Below are 19,644 nucleotides of genomic sequence, written 5' to 3' on the forward strand. Positions count from 1 at the left end.
GTTTTACACTAGGGATAATGGGTGTAAATCTGGCATCTGAAAAAGCCATGATAAATACCCTTCTTTGTTTCATTAGTGAAATCATTAGTTCACCCTCTTTTTAGATATATTAGGGCTACTGCTAAAGGAGATATCCATCTGTTAATACACAATTCCAGCCATGTTAATATAAATTTGTCAAGAAAATAGTCTTAAGTATTTTAGTATATGTTATCTGCAGCTACTTTCCAATCACTTCTTATATTACGGAATGACATAATATGGATTAGATCAGCAATAATTTCCTATTTTAATTGCATGAAAGATACATTCAATACCTCCTGAATCCTCCTGATTTTTATGCACAACAATGAAAATTCAGGAATAATATCTGTGCAACTCTGAGATTACATCACAGTGGAAAGAAGCAGAAAACAATATTGCTGCAATTCATTCAGATCTTTGGAAAGACAGCCTTTAAAGCTTGTGCTTGAAACACAGTCCCATTACAACTTTAAAAGCAGCCTTGCTTATTTGTACATAGGAGTGAGAACACATCATTTCTCTTGCTCATTTCAGAATTCAAGAGATCTCTTCCTTGCTTAGACATAGTATTTATCTTCAGGACTCTCAATCCAAAGGAGTGCTAAGCTTACTTGAATTCATGAAATACTTGTACTTAACTCCATAATGTGTAGGGAGGGGGAGGGCAAGGAGGGTGCATGGAAGAAACATGCAATGTAACACCACAAAAACATGTTACTCTTTTGCCCTCACAGCACAATTTCATGTGCAAGTACATAACAAGTCAATTTACATTATATACATTTCATTACTTTGATAACATTTTGATTTGCAGATACCCCTAAGGATGGAGTCACTGCTGAAGTTCTGCTCAATGCTGTAGGAAGGTCCAAGCCAACATCAATGTAGCAGCAAAACTATCATATCATCATACTTTGTAATCACTGTTGCACCTGAGTCAAAATTGCCTGCTGTTAGGATTCAATTTCCAATTTCATTATAACAATCGTTTCATAAAACAAAATCCAGCTATATGATTTCTTCCCCTGCTCCAACATAAATCCCTCTTTCATTAATCTGGTTTATGTGTCACACAAAACTGAGGTTGGACTCATTGTGGTTTGTTGAAGTACTATTTGCATGTTGTTTAATTAGTCTTTATGTACCTATTTTTTTAAATGAAAATAGTCTTATTTACAACAGGTGAATGCATGTTTCACATTCTGCTATGCCATAAACCATGGTTTGCAGACCACAATAGCTGGTATACACACCACATTAAGCCACAGTTACAATGGCTGAAATCACATATTGTCCTTAATAAAATGTGTGGGTCCAAGGACTCTTTCTCTTAACCATGATCAAGTACAAGGATGAACAACCATGGCTACCAGACCATAAACAGACATTAGCCTTATTGAATGTAGCTTTCATCCTAATTTTAAAAGTCCTTCGCAAGTCAAGGAAGCCATTTGAACCTTGGGCCAAAATGTTTAGCAAAAGGGAAGAGAGAGAGAAAGAAAAAAGAAATTCAGAAAAAGAGCAAGAGAGACCAAAGGAAATCCCAGGAAGCAAAGGGAGGCCTCAAGGCAAAACCATGGAATTCCCACTCTCCTTTGGCATTGTCTGTCTCTCCCACTTGCTTCACCCTGGCCTTCAGGTCACAATAACCCTCCACGGGAAAAAGAAAGAAAATATGTTAGCTACCACTTGGTCTAATAGAGCATTATAGAAGCTAACTAGGTTTTCCCTTAGCCCAGGATTACAATTCTACCTCAGGCTGAGCTTTTGACTTCTGATTTCAAATCCTTGGTAAGCTAAGAATCACAGTTAGGCAAACGGGGGAAGAAAAAATAATAGGAAGTCAACATCATGTCTGCAGAGTCCTGCATCTCTTGTGTGCTGATAGATACATAAGGGTTGATCAAATGACCTTATCCTGAAATGATATTTCCAGAACACCTCTACCCACCCACCCTCATCACACACACTTCCAATCTCCCTTCATATGCTAGAGAGCCTTCTCCTTGGTACTGTGGACCCCGCTGTGTTTTTGGCATGGATTTCACCTCTCACTTCCCTGGGCCCTGAGGCTTGCAAATGGCAACTACCATTCAGCCAGCTGTTATCACCCTTACAACAAGCATTTGTGCTAGGAACCGGAGGGGTCCCGCTCTTAGAGTCCAGAGAACTTTGATTGATACTGATACTCCCTGCACTCTTGGAAGAGTAATTGTACAGCATTTTAAGGAAGGCGGATTTAGTATTCGCTTCTTGCTTATACAGGATGATGTAGCACTTGGGGAAGAAAGTACAGCACAAGATCCCATAGTTTGATATTAAAATGACAATGATTTCAACCGCGGGCAAGTACTTGCCAAAAGTGGTTGTGTAGACCGGGATGAATATAATCCATGCAATGAAATAGATAAGCATGCCAAAGGTAATGAATTTTGCCTCGTTGTAGTTTTCAGGGAGCTTCCTACCTTTAAAAGCACAGATAAAGCAGATGAATGCGAGGAGGGCAATGTATCCTAACATAATGCCAAGGGCCACTCCTGAACCTTCATTGCATTCCAGGATGATAACTCTCCTGATGGAGAAGTTCTCCTGCACGAAAGGGCTTCTCACGGTGATCCAGACCGAACAAATCAAGATCTGAATCCCTGTGCAAAAAGACACTATGGGGATGGGCCTGTAGAGGCCCTTCAGCCATTTTTGTAACTTGGGATCGAAACTGAAAGCCAGCAAGATTTTCAGGGATTTAATCAAAATGCATGAAATGCAGAGGGCAAAGCTAATGCCAAAGAGAGCTTGTCTTAGTTTGCATTTATAGGCTTTGGGTTGGCCAATGAATAAGCTTGTGCTAACAAAAGCCAGGAAATGACAGAGGAGTATAACGTAGCATACAGTTAGGCCACCTGATGCCTTTACGACAGGCGTGTCCACATTTCGAGTAAATATTATGAAAATGGCACCAATCAACACAATTCCAAGGGCAGAGAGCACCACTAACAAAACAGCAAACCAGTCATTCCAGTTGAGGTATTGAACCATCTTCCTGTAGCAGGTTGAGCTGTTCACTGGGGCCCAGTGGGTTCGGTTGTTGCATAAAATGCAGTAATCCATATCTATGCATAGAAAAAATAAAAAATATCACCTATCAGTTCCCTTAAATTGTTGAAAATTTAGAAATGCATCAACTTGGTTCATTAGAATGAATTGTTTTTGTTTACAATTTGAGAGATATTTGGTCTGACAAAAGTCTAAGCACAAGTTTAGGGAATAAGAATGGGAAAACATTCAGAGCAGTATATTAGAATAGTTTTCTAATATTCTCATTTGAATAGTTTTCAAATCAACCATCTGCAGTGGCATCTGCAAATTACATTATATTATAAATTATATTAAAATGAAGATGTCCACTCAGTGACAGTATCTTCTGACAATTTGTATGATGCCATGGCATGTACTGAATATAATATCTCTCCACCCCCACACCCAATCCTTCATAGACTCATGTCTGCCATATCTAATGAAAAGGAAGGAGCCTGGGGGCTCGCATGATTAGGATGCTGGATTGGAGGTTAGCAAAACCATGTTTCAGACCCAAATGCTGCCGTGGGACAGGGTGAGCTCCTGTCCTTGCTCTAGCTGCTTCCGGGGACATGAAAAGAGCCCCCCACTGGGTGTCCCCCAGGCAACAGTGATGTCACTGTCAAATCCTTTAAATCCTAACACCCTGTAATGCTAATGAAGAAGGGAGAAAGAGATTCCCTCACCTCCAGTTCTCAATGGCAGATACGGACGGATCCCTATTCAATACTCATGCTTACCACAGTCACATGAGAAATCTATAAAAAGGAGTTAAATATGTAGCCCAACTGCCCGGCTGTATCTTTTCAAGGCTCTTCCCATGAAATGTTTATCAAACGATCCCTTGTTTCAGGAAATGTCCCATACATTCCTTCTGCATTACTAGATGTGGTCCTTTCAATCAGTGGTGGGATTCAAAATTTTTTACTACTGGTTCTGTGGGTGTGGCTTGGTGGGCATGGCAGGGGAAGGATATTGTAAAATTTCCATTTCCACCCCACTCCAGGGGAAGGATACTGTTAGATTGGCGAGAAACAGCAGGAAAGAGGTGCGAGTGAGTTTCAGCCCTTTTTATTGCAAAAGTAAGTGACTGCGCTCTGCTCGCTGGGCTGCTGGAGCTCGCCTTTTAAGGAGCTCCAGCAGACCAGCTGGCCAATTATAGTTGTTTAAACTTCCCAGGGTTTGGGCAACCAATCCCCGGTGAGCATGTGAAAACATGTAAATTTAACAATGTACATCTGTACGTAACACCCCTCCCCTCCTAGAATGAACAATGTCCAATCCCCGGCCTACATAGGTGCCGTAATCTTTCAGGTAGGCAGGGCACTCTGGTCTCCTACATAACCTGCGCAGTTCACTTGTCTCTGGAAGCTTGGCTGGTGCGGTAGAACCTGCTGTTCCTCTGGCTGCCGGGGAAGGAACCTTCTGGAGCTCCTCGGCCTGCAAGTCAAGTTCCAGCCTGGTTCCTTCAGCTCCTGAAATGCCATTTCTTTGCAGGATGGCTTTGGACGCAGCTACGTGTTTGTGGCTTGGGTTGGATGGTCATCCCTTGATCTTATGGCTTGGTGGGGCTGGTTCCTGCCCATCTGCTTCCCGGCAGTCGGTTGAGCATGTCCCACGGGACGGAGACCTGGGGTTCTCCAGGAGTTGTTCTGAACTGGCGGGTGCGGTCCAATCACTCTGGTTCCTCAGTTCAGCGTCCTCCAGGCAGTGTCGGAGCTGGTCAATGTGCCTCCTCTAGATTCGCCCATCCTCTAGCTCCACTCAGTACGACTTCGGCCCAGTGACGACCACGATTCAGCCTGCCATCCAAGTCGGGTACCCAGCATAGTTGTGGACGAATACCTGGTCGTTTATGTTGAACTCCCGGGTTGGTTGAGCAGAATCCAGGGGGTTCTCTGGAAGGTAGTCCGGGTGGTACCAGTTGAGTCTGGACCTCAGTCTTCTCCCCATCAACAGCTCTGCTGTTGGTGGTCGCATGGGGACTGATGTGTTGGGTGAAAAGGAATTAGTTGACCTTTCCTGCCAGCTTCCTGGTCCCATTTGGGTGAAGGTTTCTTTTGTGAGCCTCACCATTCGCTCGGCCTGTCCATTGCTCGCTGGATTGAATGGGGCAATGAGAACATGCCGGATCCCCTGCTCTGCAAGGAATGCTTCCATTTTCTTGACAGTCAGTTGTGGACCATTGTCAGAGATCAGGGTGTTGTGTAGGCCATCGGTCACGAAATCTTTCCGGAGCGCTCTGAAGGTGGCCTCTGCCATGGTTGATTGCATGATAACAACCTCCAGCCTTTTGGAGTAAGCATCCACCATGATCAGGAACATCTGCCTTTTCACTGGTCCCGCGAAGTCGATGTGAATGCGTTACCATGGTCCCTTGGCTGCTTCTCACTCTCACATAGGTGCCTGGGGTGGGGCTGGTTGTGTCTCCTGGCAGGGTCTGCAAGTGGCTACTCCGTGATGTCCTTATCCATATTGGGCCACCAGATGTAGGTCTGGGCTAGTGTCTTCATCCGTACTATCCCCAGGTGACCCTCATGGAGGGCTTTCATGGCTCGCCTCTGCATGGATGAGCCAAGGTGGTGCAGTGGTTAAATGCAGCACTGCAGGCTACTGCTAGATCAGCAGTTCAGCGGTTCAAATCCCACCGGCTCAGGGTTGACTCAGCCTTCCATCCTTCCGAGGTGGGTAAAATGAGGACCCAGATTGTTGGGGGCAATATGCTGACTCTCTGTAAACCGCTTAGAGAGGGCTGAAAGCCCTATGAAGCGGTATATAAGTCTACTGCTATTGCTATTGCTATTGCAGCCTCTGGGGTATGATGACGCTCTCCCCCCACAACAAGCAACCCTTGATAGTTGATAGTTCTGCCTGCTTTCTCTGGTAGCTCTGGAACTCCTCACTCAGCTTCTCCTGTGGCCACCCTCTCAACACCCAGTTTTGCAACCCCTTGTCCTTTTGTGTTTGCTCGGCGATGTCTCTGGTGGTGACTGGGCTGGCTGGGTCGACATCAATCAGCAGTACTGTGGTGGTGAGGGAGGGGGTCTTCTACCAGCTCCAGTAACAGGCAATGGCTGAGTGCATCCCTGGGCGGTGGATCAGCTTGTAGTCATACACCGTGAGGAAAATGGCCCATCTGGTCATCCTTGGAGACATGTACGGCAGGGTTTGTTGGTTCCTGGTGAGGAGCCCCAGGAGGGGCTTATGGTCAGTGATGAGTTTGAAATGTCTGCCATACACATACTCATAGAATCTCTTGATCCCTGCGACTGCAGCCAAGGCTTCCTTGTCGATCTGGCTGTAGTTGAGTTCTGCCGGGGACAAGGTCTTGGAGTAATAGGCTATGGGAGCCTCCAATCCATCCAGTAGGTGATGGCTGAGGACTGACCGACTTCGAAGGGGGAGGCATTGCAGGTGATCCGAACCGACAAAGTATGGTTGAACTGGATGAGCACGCTGTTGGAGGATAGGAGCTCTTTTACCACTGCAAAGGCCTGGTCTTCCTTCTGTCCCCAGGTCCACAGTGCTATCTTTCCCAGGAGCTTTTGTGGTGGCTCAGCAACGGTGGCCTTCTGTTGTAAAAAAAATGCTATAAAAGTTCAATAGTCCTAAGAAGGCTTGGAGCTCTGTCTTGTTCCTTGGGGTGGGGGCATTTCTAATGGCCTTTACTCTGCTGTCAGTGGGGTGGATGCCAGACCCATCTATGAGGTATCCCAGGAATTCTACCTGCCTCATGCCAATTTTACATTTCTTTGGGTTCACTTTAAGTCCCTTCTCCTTGAATCTCCCCAAAGTCTCACGCACGCATTCCATCAGCTGCAATATGGAGATAATGACATAAGATAAATATGTCATCAAAGTATGGTACCACCCCCAGGATTCCTTGCAGTAGCCGCTCCATTAAACACTGAAATAGTCCTGGGGCTACGCTGATTCCAAACTGCAGTCTGGTGCATTTGAAAGCCCACAGACAATCATCTGTGCTTCCACGGTGGCAATTTTTGGTATGCCTGGGCCAGGTCCAGTTTGACGAATATTTTTCCACTTCCTAGGGAATGCAACAGATGTTGCACAAATGGCACTGGGTACGTGCTTTGTTGTAAGACCTTATTCAGCATACACTTGTAATCCACGTAGAGGTGATGGGGGGGACTATTGGGGCTGGACACATGGTCAGTCGGCACAAGGATTCCTTGGGCAATTGGTTTGCCCAATTGCTCATCTACCTTGGGCTGTAGAGTAAAGGGGACCCTTCAAGGTTTGAGACTGATGGGGGTTACAGGGGGTCCAGGTTAAATGAAATGGGTTTCTCCATATATTTACCTAGGCCCCCATCGAAGATGTCTGCTAAGTCTGCCAGTAGCCAATCCAGGTCATGGGTTGAGATGCAGGCCAGTGATGTCTAGTCCCAGGGGTTTGAACCTTTCCACTCCCAGTAGGACAGTCGGTGGCTGGCAATGATTGTGAGGGATAGACGGCCCTGGAATTTGTGGAACACCACCTCGACCTCCATTCTTCCTAGGACTTGGATCCGGTTCCCCTGGTAGTCATTGAGCCGGACATTTGGTGGTTTGAGGAGCTTCTTGCTGGCTGTCGGGTTCAATTTCTTAATGGTCTGCCAGGACACGATCGTAAAATATGATTCTATGTCCAGCTCCATCTTGCATGGTCCCCCTGCAATGGTCACCGTGGCATGGAACTTCTCCCCTTTGTAGGCGTCTGAGTGGCCCACAGTGGTGTGATGGATCTCCCTCTGGGCTTGGTACTGTTCCTCTCTCTGCCTATTCCACTGTTGGCTGGGTCATGGGTTGTTTGGTCTTCCATGCAGAGCCATGGGTCTTGGCAGGGACGGGGTGGGGTGGGATGCTCTGCATGACTCAGCAATGTGGCCTTTCTATTGGCATCTGCAGCAGATGGCTTCCCGGAAATGGCACGCCACTCTTAAATGGAATACCATGCAACCTGGGCAACGTGGCTGCCTGCCCTCTATGTCTCTTGTGCTTTGCCTGCTCTCTGGGTACATGCAGTGGATGGCCTCGGTATCATCCCTTCATTGTTGTACTCCAGAACTTCGGATGCCCAGTCGGGTTCCCTGAACTTTTGGTGTACCCCACTGGTTTTCCTTATGTGCGCTGCCAAGTTATCCAAGGACTCAGCTGCCCAGGCTTCCTCAACCATGTCCTTGAATGAGACTCCCCTTCTGATTAACAGTTTCTTTTGCAAGGAGAGGTCTCTCATTCCTAGGATGACCTGGTCCTTTATTATTTCTTCTGGGTTGATGAATTTGCATTGGGTTGCAATTTCTTGGAAGCTGGCAACAAAATCATTCACCGTCTCTCCTTCCTGTTGGCACTGGTGGTAAAACTCATTCTGGCTCACCATGGGGGTGGCGGATGGCATGTAGTAGTCTTCCAGGATGTGTTGTAGGGTTGTCCATGCGACAGTCTCTACATCTGCTGGGAAATCAACATCTGTGCCATCTTATAGATTTTCGTTCTGCAGTAAGTTAGGAATAATGCCTGCTTCCTATTGTCTGACCAGTCCTAGTAGTCATTGGCTTCCAGGAACATCCAGAATCGCTCCATGTATATGTGCCAGTCCTCCGTCTGTGGATCGAAGATCACTGGTGCAGGGGATGCTTGCGATGCCATCTCGTGCTGTGGTGCAGGGTCTTGGTCCTTATGCGAAAAGGCTGCTTGTCCAATGAGGGTTCTCAGGTCCCTTTGTCCTTCATCACCAGTGTTAGATCGGCGAGAAACAGCTAGTGAGAGGCGTGAGTGAGTTTCAGCACATTTTATTGCAAAAGTAAGTGACTGTGCTCTGCTGGCTGGGCTGCTGGAGCTCCCTTTTAAGGAGCTCCAGCAGACCAGCCGGCCAATGATTGTTGTTTAAACTTCCTGGGATTTAGGCAACCAATCACTAGTGAGCATGTGAAAACATGTAAATTTAACAACGTACATCTGTACGTAACAGATATTGTAAAATCTCCATTCCCTCCCCACTCCAGGGGAAGGTTACTACAAAATCCCTATTCCCTCCCAATCAGCTGGGACTTGGGAGGCAGAGAATAGATGGGGAGAGGGCCAGTCAGAGGTGGTATTTACAAGTTCTCCAAACTACTCAACATTTCCACTACCGGTTCTCCAGAAATGGTCAGAACCTGCTGAATACCACCTCTGCTTATAATAATGCTACATATATCTCCAGTTGCAAAATTTCTATAGAGATGTCCCCAACACTATCAATCAGATGGTTTTCTGCAGCCATATTTTTCTGCTAATTTTTGTTGAGTGGGCCTGCATGTGAATGAGGCAGAGCAATAAAAAGTCTTTTCTGAAAGCACCAGGAAAAAAATACATCTATTATTGCTTTTCTGTGAGGATTTAAAAAAAAACAACCATACAAATGTTCCATCCTTGAACAAATTTAACCTTGAGGCTTCTCACCTGTCTGGTTTGTATAGTAGTTTTCAGGGCAGCTGATGCACTCATAACAGCAGGTATGTGGACTTGCAGAAACTTTCTTCACTTGTCCTGGTCTGCATTTCCTAGAACATTTGGACTGGACATTCTGCAAGAACAAAAATACCAGGAGGAAAAAACAACAACAGTAATGATAATAAATTATTAATTAACCCATCTTCATTGTAAATGTACCAGAAACATTATTCTGTAATCTGACGCTTAGTGTAAATAATCCGAATCCAAGGTGGACTATCTTTGTCAAATGTATATTATTTGTGGCCAATCCTAAATACTATGTGCCACCCATGACAGACAATGCTACTGAATTGTCCAAAATACAGTCATGTAACCAGAAGTTGCCCCAAAACTGGAAGTCTTTAAGAAGACGTTGGATAGCCATTTATCTGAAATGGTATAGGGTTTCCTGCCTAGGCAGGGGCTTGGACTAGAAGATCTCCAAGGTCCCTTCCAACTCTGCTATTGTATTGTATTGTAGTGAATGGCCATGCTGAAATTTCATACTGCCAGAGTCTTGCAAAGAATGTTGTGGAACTCCTCCCTTGCTCTCTTCTATTTTCTTAAAGTCCTCAATCTATGACTGGTTGCCTAACAATGGACCCATTACAAAAGCTACTTATGACCCATTTCTGGAGTTTTGATGGCTGCATACACTTCTGGTTACATGACTGTATTTTGGACATTTAGCACCCAGCTCACCTTTACTACCAGTGGCAGCATTCCGTGGTCATGTAACCACAATTTACTATGGGTTTTTTTGCTGATTTCCAGCCTTTTTGCCCAGTTTTCAACAATACATGAATTTGCTTAATGGCTGCAGTTTCTTCTTAATGACTGTGGTGTTCACTTTAACGAGCACTGGAATCAAGTCATAAAATCAGGTCCAATCACATGGGTACCTTGACTTATGACCATCATGACATGATGAAATTCCATTATGATCATAAGTCAAGGACCATCTGTACTTCAAATGATAGACACCTGTTTGCTACTCTGAAAACCATCAATGATTGTTCTGAGTTGGGTCTGGCAATCTTTTGAAACCAGTGGACATATTTGGAATGTTCTGAGTGCTCTTCATGAAGTGATTGCTACAGCAAGGAACTAATTTTCTAAATTGATGTCATGAAGAGGGCCGCATCGGGCCCTAAGACCCAAATGACAAATTTGAGCAACTATGGAAAGGATGAGCTGACGTCGTGACAACACAACATGCAATCTTGGAGCTCCAAGATTGCAGTCAATACTTTTGCCGCTGGAGGGTCCTTTTGGACCTAAACTATCCCGAAGAGACGGTGACAGGGAAGAGTACATCCTGCTGATCTCAGGGACACTGCAAAGTCTCTGATTGATCCAGGAGAATCTCTTTTTGCCAGTGACAGAAGCGTAGCCATTGAAGCTGCTGAAGTTGGGACAACTCCAGAACGGGAGAAAAATGGAAAGAGAAAGTGTGTCCATCTGGTGAGGAAATCATATTATTATAAAAGAGACTCCCCCCCCCCCAAAAAAATATTAAAGCTAAATTAAATTTGAAAACAGAGGAGAACAAGTAGTTAAGCTACATTAGACAGTGTGTTATCCTTTTTTTTTAATTTTCTTTTACGGATGGAACTTTTGCAAATGTTTCCTGTTCTTTAAATTGAATGGATTAGTTTTTCTTCTACTACTTTTTATATTCTTTGTTTGTACCTATGGATTAAAATCTTTTTCCTTATTTTTATAATGCTGGATTAGATGGGGTTTTTTGCTCCATTTAAGAATTTTGTTTTCTTTAACCTTGGAATATAAAGAAGATTTAAAAGGAAAACAAAGAGGGCTGTAATAACAGAGGGAAAGGACGTAACACTGCCATTTGGAGGCTGGAGGCTTGGAAGCTTGGAAATATTGTTTTTTTTCTTTTTTCTTTTTTCTCTTTGATCATTTGATTTTGCATTTCAAGGTTCTTCTTCTTGTTTATGGAGAGTGATAGTGAGAAGAGCATGGGTTGTTTATACAGGTGCTCTTTGGGAGCTTTATTGGCAGCTGGAGTGGAGTGAAAATAAAGCCTTGTCCTGAAAGATTATAAATGAACTTGCTTTAAATTCTCAGGGGTTGCCACAAAGAAGAGGGAGTCAAACTGTTTTCCAAGGCACCTGAGGGTAGAACAAGAAGCAATGGGTGGAAACTAATCAAGGAGAGAAGCAATTTAGAACTGAGGAGAAATTTCCTGACAGTTAGAACAATTAATCAATGGAACAGCTTGCCTCCAGAAGTTGTGAATGCCCCAACACTGGAAATCTTTAAGAAGATGTTGGATAGCCATTTGTCTGGAATGATATAGGGTTTCCTGCTTAGGCAGGAGGTTGGACTAGAAGACCTCCAAGATCCCTTCCAACTCTGCTATTGTATTAGTGTATTATTATTGTATTAAATTTAATAAAAAAAATTGAATGCCAGAGTGACAGTGCTTACAAGTTGGAAGAATGGCGCAACATGAAAAAGAAACCTTAACATTGCAAAAAATTATATTTGAAATTCAAAAATTATTATAAGTAACAGAGAAAATTGAGAAGAGATTGGAGAACATACATCGTAGAACAGTAAAATTTGATGGAAAAATTGAAGATGTTCATCAAATGAAGAAAGTGGAGGTCAGAGTTCTAAAAAGTGAAGGAAAAAATAAACAAAGAAACAAGAAAATTGTTGATACTGACAGTGAACTGAGCGTGGTTGGAAATGGAAAGAGTGGACTATAGAAAGGGGAAATAGATGGACTGGAGTTCTACCCCAGATTTCAAAATATAGAAGAAGAAAAGAGAGAAGAATTGATGGAACTAAGGAGATAAATCTTGTGAGAAGCACTAGTGATAACCAAAGATAAGCTGATCGAAGAAGCAGATGGAGGGTTTGAAGCTGATACAAGATATGCAATAAGCAATAAGTTGCAAAGAGAAGTCCATAGAAAACTTACTAAGGAAATAACCAGAATACTAATGCCACAAATGGCAAGAGACATAAGACTGCACTAATACTGGAAAGACACATGTTGATGTAATGAAAGCTTATAATAAAAAAAATTTAGTCAAATTTAGTTAAATTTAGAGCATTATGTATAAAATGAAGTGATAATGGATATAGTTAAATAATCTGATTGATAATGATAATAATACATATATATGTATTGGTTTGATAAGAGGAAATTTGACATAAATTGCAAATGGTGACTACGAAAGGAGGTTTAGAAACTCTGTTATTAAATATAATCAATTTTTAATTAGAACATGTTATAAAGATATAATATTATTGGGTGATATTGGGAAGAGCTAATGGAATGCCAATATGTTGTTTTGCTTTAAATCTGGAATATTTTATATAAAAGGACATAAAAAAATTGTAGTCAAATGAAGGTTGAGGTATGATGATAGCAATATATATAAATATATTTGATTTAAAATATATGATTGATATGAATTGTAGGTGATGGTTGTGGAAGGGATGCACGGAAGTTTTTTGTAACCAATCTACACACTTTCTACAACTTGTAATGGAAGATGGTTTTGTGGTTTTTTTGTGTGTGTTTTGTCTGTTTGTGTTTATTCAAAAATTGAAAAAAAATTATAAAAAATATTGAGAAACTGTGAAGTTCCTTTAACACCACAGTACAATATTCTCGACAATCTGTTATATCTTCCTTTTCTCCCTCTAGGGTGACAACGGTGTGAATACATTTCTAATCAAAACACTGGGCAATTGCCTTCTACCAATGAAACGTTTTGGGATGTAAGGAAAGATTATGTCTGAGACTGGCACTTTGTAGGATGTCAAGTTCCCATTTAATTTCTTTGTAAGTAAAATTACCTTAAAACAGTTAGGTAAAAGTAGTTGGGGCAAAAATCTTGAGGGGACCAAGGGGTTGTTGATAGGTCCACTGCAGTCATGTGAGAGAAAAGCACTGAACACACTATCGTGTGAAAAACACTATTTATTTATTAATAGTATATTTATTGTGTTCTTTTTATGTTGATTGTTTACAGAAAAAGAGAGTACATTTATAAGAATAAATGCACAAAATAAAGTTAAATTTATCAACAAATTTAAATTTCAGAAAGCACGGTAGTGGTGTTTTCTTTTTTTAAAAAAAAATTATTGCTGGCTATTAATAAGACCGAAAAACTTGAGGATTTTTTGTTTAAATGACCAGGAGTGGAAATGACCAATATCTAGGAGCTGAAACAATGTATTGATGCACCAGATAAGACTTTTCACAATAAGATACCACCAATGAGAAGATGCTGTAGTGGCAAAGAAAAGATATTTTAATACCACTTGCATATGCTGCTTCATTGTCCTTCAGTACTCTTAACTATCATATTTTCCAGGTGACCAGCTGGGGTAGGACCATGAAGCATAAGGTTACAATAGCTCCATTCCTTTCTAAACAGACCTAAGTGGACAGTGATGGCGTGGCACCCTGAAATATGGACAGTTTGGGGGATTGTATAGAAATCTTGCCAGCTGGGATAACAAGTCAATAGCTTTATTTGGAGTTTCCTTCAATTAGTTCTAGTGAGGGAATGGAAATCTTCAGGAGGTCTTTGGAGGGAATTTATAGAAGGCCAGCTGAGACCCAGAGGCTATAAGAGGGGGACCCATATCATCATAATGGAGTTGTGACTACAGTGTTAAAATGAATTGCATTCTCTTCAAAGGACCATGTGTACAACCTAAAGTTCTCTAGATGTATCACTATTAGTTACCAGAAGACTATTAGTGTCACTTTTTACTGATTTACCTGCTATATTCCTTTCGGGAAAAGAACTTTGCTCTCACCTGTGCCCTGACATGAGACCATTGTTTAACTTTCTATTTTTCAAAGTCACTAGAGTATTCTCAGTTGCTCTTCTGGGCAAAGGCAATAAAAATATATTACATCTATTACGCAAAAGATAAAGGAAAAATTAAAATTTAGCTCCTGCTCTGGTGTTGATCTTTTAATCCCTAAATGCCTTCTGAATCTTATTTAAAGAAGTGCATGCACCTCTTGGATCTTCTGTTAACCACATAAACCTAATTCATATGCTTGAAGGTACAAGCTATTAAGTTGTTGAGCAAAAGAAAAAGAGTGTCATCATTATAGAAGATCTTCTCATGGAATGGAAATATTATTCTTTCTCCAGACATCTGTAAAAGGACTATCACAATCTACATGTGTTTTCTTAAAACAATGAATGTCCAGTTTTGTTTTGCAATTTAGAGTTCCTATTACAATTGTTAGTTTGATTTCTTTATGATGCTGTTTCAAATAATTGCCTTATTAAAATGTGTTAATGTGTTGTTATTATTATAAAATTATTTCAAAATTTTGTGGTAAGGAGATTTTGTATTAAACAACAATATGAAATATTTCAAAGAAAGGCATAAAGGTACTCTCATCCCACTTATATCTCTGGCAAACAAGTTGTAGAACTGTTTTAAAAACCTGTTTGACCAGAAGTGACAATGGGGGAACACAAATATTTATTTTATGTTTTAATAACAGGAGTTTAGGGCTTTACAGCCCCTCACATTTGAAGGTAAAAAGGTACTTCGGAGAGTCTGGGAGTGACAATGAAGCACTTCTCTTTAACTCCTTAAAGCAGCTTTTTTTTTTTTTTTTACTTAAAGGATGATCAGTCTACAGTCTTCTAGATATTTTGAAGTACAATTTATACTACCATAGCTGTTACCAAATGAGACTTATGGATTGCTATTCTAAATGCCTGGATGGGATTCAGGTGGATTATCCATTCATCCATTAATGGATAATGCCATTAATGGATTCCATTAATCCATTTATCCAAACATTTCCTGCATTTTTCTTTCCCCGTTTAGTGGCAGACTAAAACATGGATCCAAGTCTATACAAATCTCCTGTAGCGATACATCCATGGGTATTTCATTCCCATTGTTTTTCCAAGGGGCCTTCAGATACCTTTAGATTCATGAATTCAATTTCATCTTCTTTATCTGCAAAGATGAAGTCATCTTTTTCCAAGTCATACTCTCCCATGTTGGTAATCACCACTCTTCCATCAATTTCCTTCCAGAGCAGGACATCATACCCTGTGATAATGTCTCCATGAGAGTCAAAATAGACAGCCCGTTCATTATCAGTGAACTTTATCTCTTTAAGTATCTCGAGCAACTGCAATAATGAAAACAAGGAATGATGAAAAACAATATTGCTTAAGGAAGGCAAACACCAGATAATAGCAACTAATAGTAGTGCATACTTCAGGATTGTGTTAACTATAGATTAAGAAGAAACATTTATTGAAACCATCTAAGCAAGGGGAGGAGGTGGGCAATTAAAATGTGAAGAAAGGATCATGGAATGAAATAAAAATAAAGGAACCTTTTCCTGATTACTTTTCTTCATAAGGCAATTTATCAGCTTGAGCTCATCTCTAAAATAAAATTATTTCTTTTATTTGCTAAAATAAAAATAAAATATGGACTTAATCTTATTTCCCTTGGAAACAAATAAGCTATTAACAATATTACTAAGCTATAGAAAGTTAATAATATGATTAACTTCATAATGCTATGAAGTCTTCAGTATGGCTTCCTGTAATGTGTTTATCAATTCAGGAACAAGCAGATCTTGGCTTTTATTCATCACAACTTATTGAGAAGGACACGGCAAGTGAATGTATGGCTGATGTATTTGAAATGGGACAATTTGGTCTTCAATGACTTTTAGCAATAGTAATACTATGAAATACAGGATCTGGGCATTACATAATATAATAACCAGTTCACCCAGCACTGGAAATGTGAGCGTGTATGCCCTCACATTCTCGCTTTGCTCATGCATGTGCCATCCGCACATGCACGTTGACTTCCGTGCATGCACGCGGCCTTCCACGCATGTGCACAGCTTTAAAAACGCAGTGATACATGGCCAAAATAGCCCCAGGGCAGGTGGGCAAGCCCACCCGCCAGTCAAAACTACCAGTTGATCCAAACCGGCAGCAGCCCACCACTGGTCTGGATTATCTTCCTTGAATTGAAGGCCACAGTTGACCTTTGAGTGGCATTCCAGGGACCACTGAAGAAGTCAGCTAAGTCAGAAAAACAATACTTGCTGAAATATGAATCAATCATACAACTCAAAATATTAAATACAGTCCATGCAATTATGTCTATGCAGCACTTTGAAAACTTTGGAGGAAAAATGCTTTGCATTTCTATCTGTAACACTTTAACATACCTTTGTCTTTCTCCCAGAGTACGTGGCAGCTTTTTTTGGAACTGCATTTGAAGTATTGCATTGACAATTCTAATAAGTGATTAATTCTCTTCCCCCTGCCCTTCCTTATTAGAAATATAATGAAATGATTCTCAAGCTTGTTCTCAACGCTTAAAAGTCCACCTGTGACCTGGTCTGGCCAGTTGTGCATCTCTGAGAGAATTTCACAATTGCATCATCTCACCACAATAACTTAAACCTGTCTGAATGAGACGGGTAAATGTTCAGTTGGGATAAACTACATCATTTTCAGACTGTGCAAGTTAACTCACTACAAACAAAATAACAGCACAGGGCCTGTTTTTCACCCTCTCCAGGCTCCGGAAGTTTTCCTGAAGCCTAGGGAGAGGGCCGGGAGAGGCCGTTATTACCCTCCCCAGGCTTCAGGAAGCCTCTGGAGCCTGTGGAGAGTGAAAATCCCCCCTGTGGGAATCACTCACACATGTGCATGGGTGGGCACACGTGCGGGTGCAATAGTGCACACCTTTAGAAAAAGGTTAGCCATCACTGGCCTAGGCTGTCATGTCATTGTTCAGTTTATAATTTCACATTTGCAAATATCTTATGTTTTAAGTTTACTATTAAATTTAATTTTTACATAGAAGGGGATTCAGGAATACAATGCTTTCTTATGGCATCAGCAGGGACCTGCAGTCAAGGGAGGCAGAGCCTCACCAATGTCATCATAAAAAGAAAAAAAATGTAAAAGGGAAAAGGCAAGAGCTGAGGTCAGGCTGAACTAGTTGCTGCCAGAGTCACTGTGGATGACTCTGCTTAGTGCTTAACTGTTTAAAAAAGCCTCTTAAAAAGTGCCCTCTACAGGAGGAGGCAGGAGAATGACGTGCCTCATCTAGTCTGGCGTTTTATGATCACTTGAGCAGAGTTAAGCAAGGGTTAAAAGTAAAAAAAATCCTGATGTAGATGCTGTTGGAATGCTGAGCATGCCTGGCTGTGGAATTCTGGGAGTTGAAGTCCACAAGTCTAAAAAAATTTGAAACCCCTGTGTCAGTGCCTCACCAGCCATAAAACTCACTGCACGTCACTGGGCACCAGGCATTCTACCACTCCACTATAGCTCAGTCTATGTACGTAGGAGAATAGTAGAATATTGTGGTTGTAAAAGAAGAAGACAGTGTTGAATATGCCCCTGCCCTGAGTAAAATAAAACCAACCCCTTGCAACTAAAATTCTAGCAGCTCAGGAAAGAGTCCTATCCCATTCTGTGCCCTTCATGTTAGTTTCATCACTCAAATGCAGTCCTTCAGTTTATCATTTCACGCCTCATATCCTCCTCATTTGACCACTTGGATATATTAGAAAATGGATATGCCACTTGTGTATACTTTTGCTTTTAATGAAACTGTTTAGGACACAGGAATACAGTCTTGACAGCTTTAATAAAACTGGCTACATTTGTTCCTAGATTTCACGCCAAACTGAGGGAAAGGTTGTTGTGTGTATTTAATTGTTTTATTTGATGTCTGTAATATCAAATTAAGTTACGTTTATGTGAAGGGTATGGCTTATTACCGATCATTGCTATCATTTCAAATGCAGTGTTTTCAGGGAAAGTGATGTGAGGATAAAGCTATGAGTCATGGAATGACAAAGCATTTGGTGATTTACGGAAGTGTTTCTATGTTTGATGCTAGTACTCTCCTCAAAGGTTGCAAATTCAACGTCTAGCAACATGCACATTACCCTTCTAAATCAAGCCAAATTTCTGGTCACCCCCAAACCCTGCTTCTAGCAAAAGCCAATCAGATACCTCCATGATGGAATCCTGTATAGTGCATGATACCAGCAATTTTTCTTGTCATTTCTCCCCCCTCCCAAATGACATTCAGAAACACGAGAACAGAAGAGAAGGAAAATATTTTGATCTACCTTTTCCAAACTGATAGATGTCTCAACCTCTGTCATGTCCTGCACAAACTTTTGGCTTTCCTCATAAGAGGATGATCTAAATTCCTGACCATTTTTATTGATATTGTATGCATTTTCTCTTCTAGACATACAATGCCCTTTTTGCTATACTTTGGAAGTTCATAAGCAGCATATAAAGTTCATGGCCATACTCAATTTGTCTTTAAATCCTAACATTTGATAACCAATAAACATTACTTCCAAATGAGGAGACTCCCATTTTGATAACATGATTAAAAACTGTAATACAAGGAATAACTTTCATTTGGGGGATCCTTTGTATCAGAAAAAAAAGAAGTGTGGAAGTTTCTTCAGCCCCTTTGCAATTTTTGGGAATTCTGAAATTTGAAATGAACAAAAATTGGTGGACCCCCCCCCCCCAGATTATTGATTTAAAGAGTACTGATTTAAAGAATGACCACAAGAGTCTTTGCTAAAAACAAACAAAACTATTTTAAACTCAAGTGCACTTGCCAGAAAGTTGAGGTTCATTAATTGTGGGGAAGGTCTTTTGGAAGTGTATCTCCATCCAAAGAACAAGATAAGTTGACAGAGTACTCCCCAGATAACAGCATTAATGTTAAACTCAAAACATTATGTGAGAAGCAGATATAACATATCAGTGGACTTGGATTTCAAAAATCCCTTCAACACATGGACACACATACAGGCAGGCAGGCAGGCAGGCGGACACACACACTGAGTCTAAACTGCCCAACTCCAAAATAACAAAACAAGGCCATTCAGAAGACTAGAAAGCAAGAAAAACCATTATAGAAACTCCCTATTTATTTGCTCTGAGAAAACTGATAATATCCTCACTTTGACTCTTTGACCCCAAACTTTGCAACTCAAATCTTTGGGAAA

At 41.3% G+C, this 19,644-nt stretch overlaps 1 protein-coding gene across 1 annotated transcript in view; it reads right to left on the reverse strand.

Annotated features, from left to right (window-relative positions):
• Positions 1 to 2,007: 2,007 nt before the first annotated feature.
• The window catches only part of GPRC6A (G protein-coupled receptor class C group 6 member A), a 29,016-nt gene continuing 11,379 nt past the window's right edge, over positions 2,008 to 19,644 (reverse strand). The window contains exons 4-6 of the mRNA XM_032217074.1: positions 15,532 to 15,744; positions 9,546 to 9,669; positions 2,008 to 3,134 (exon numbers count right to left, since the gene is read on the reverse strand). Of these exons, the coding sequence (XP_032072965.1) occupies positions 2,008 to 3,134; positions 9,546 to 9,669; positions 15,532 to 15,744 (1,464 nt within the window). The remainder of the gene's footprint in view (positions 3,135 to 9,545; positions 9,670 to 15,531; positions 15,745 to 19,644) is intronic.

Source organism: Thamnophis elegans, chromosome 4 (assembly GCF_009769535.1).
Source record: "Thamnophis elegans isolate rThaEle1 chromosome 4, rThaEle1.pri, whole genome shotgun sequence".
Lineage (NCBI taxonomy): Eukaryota > Metazoa > Chordata > Lepidosauria > Squamata > Colubridae > Thamnophis > Thamnophis elegans.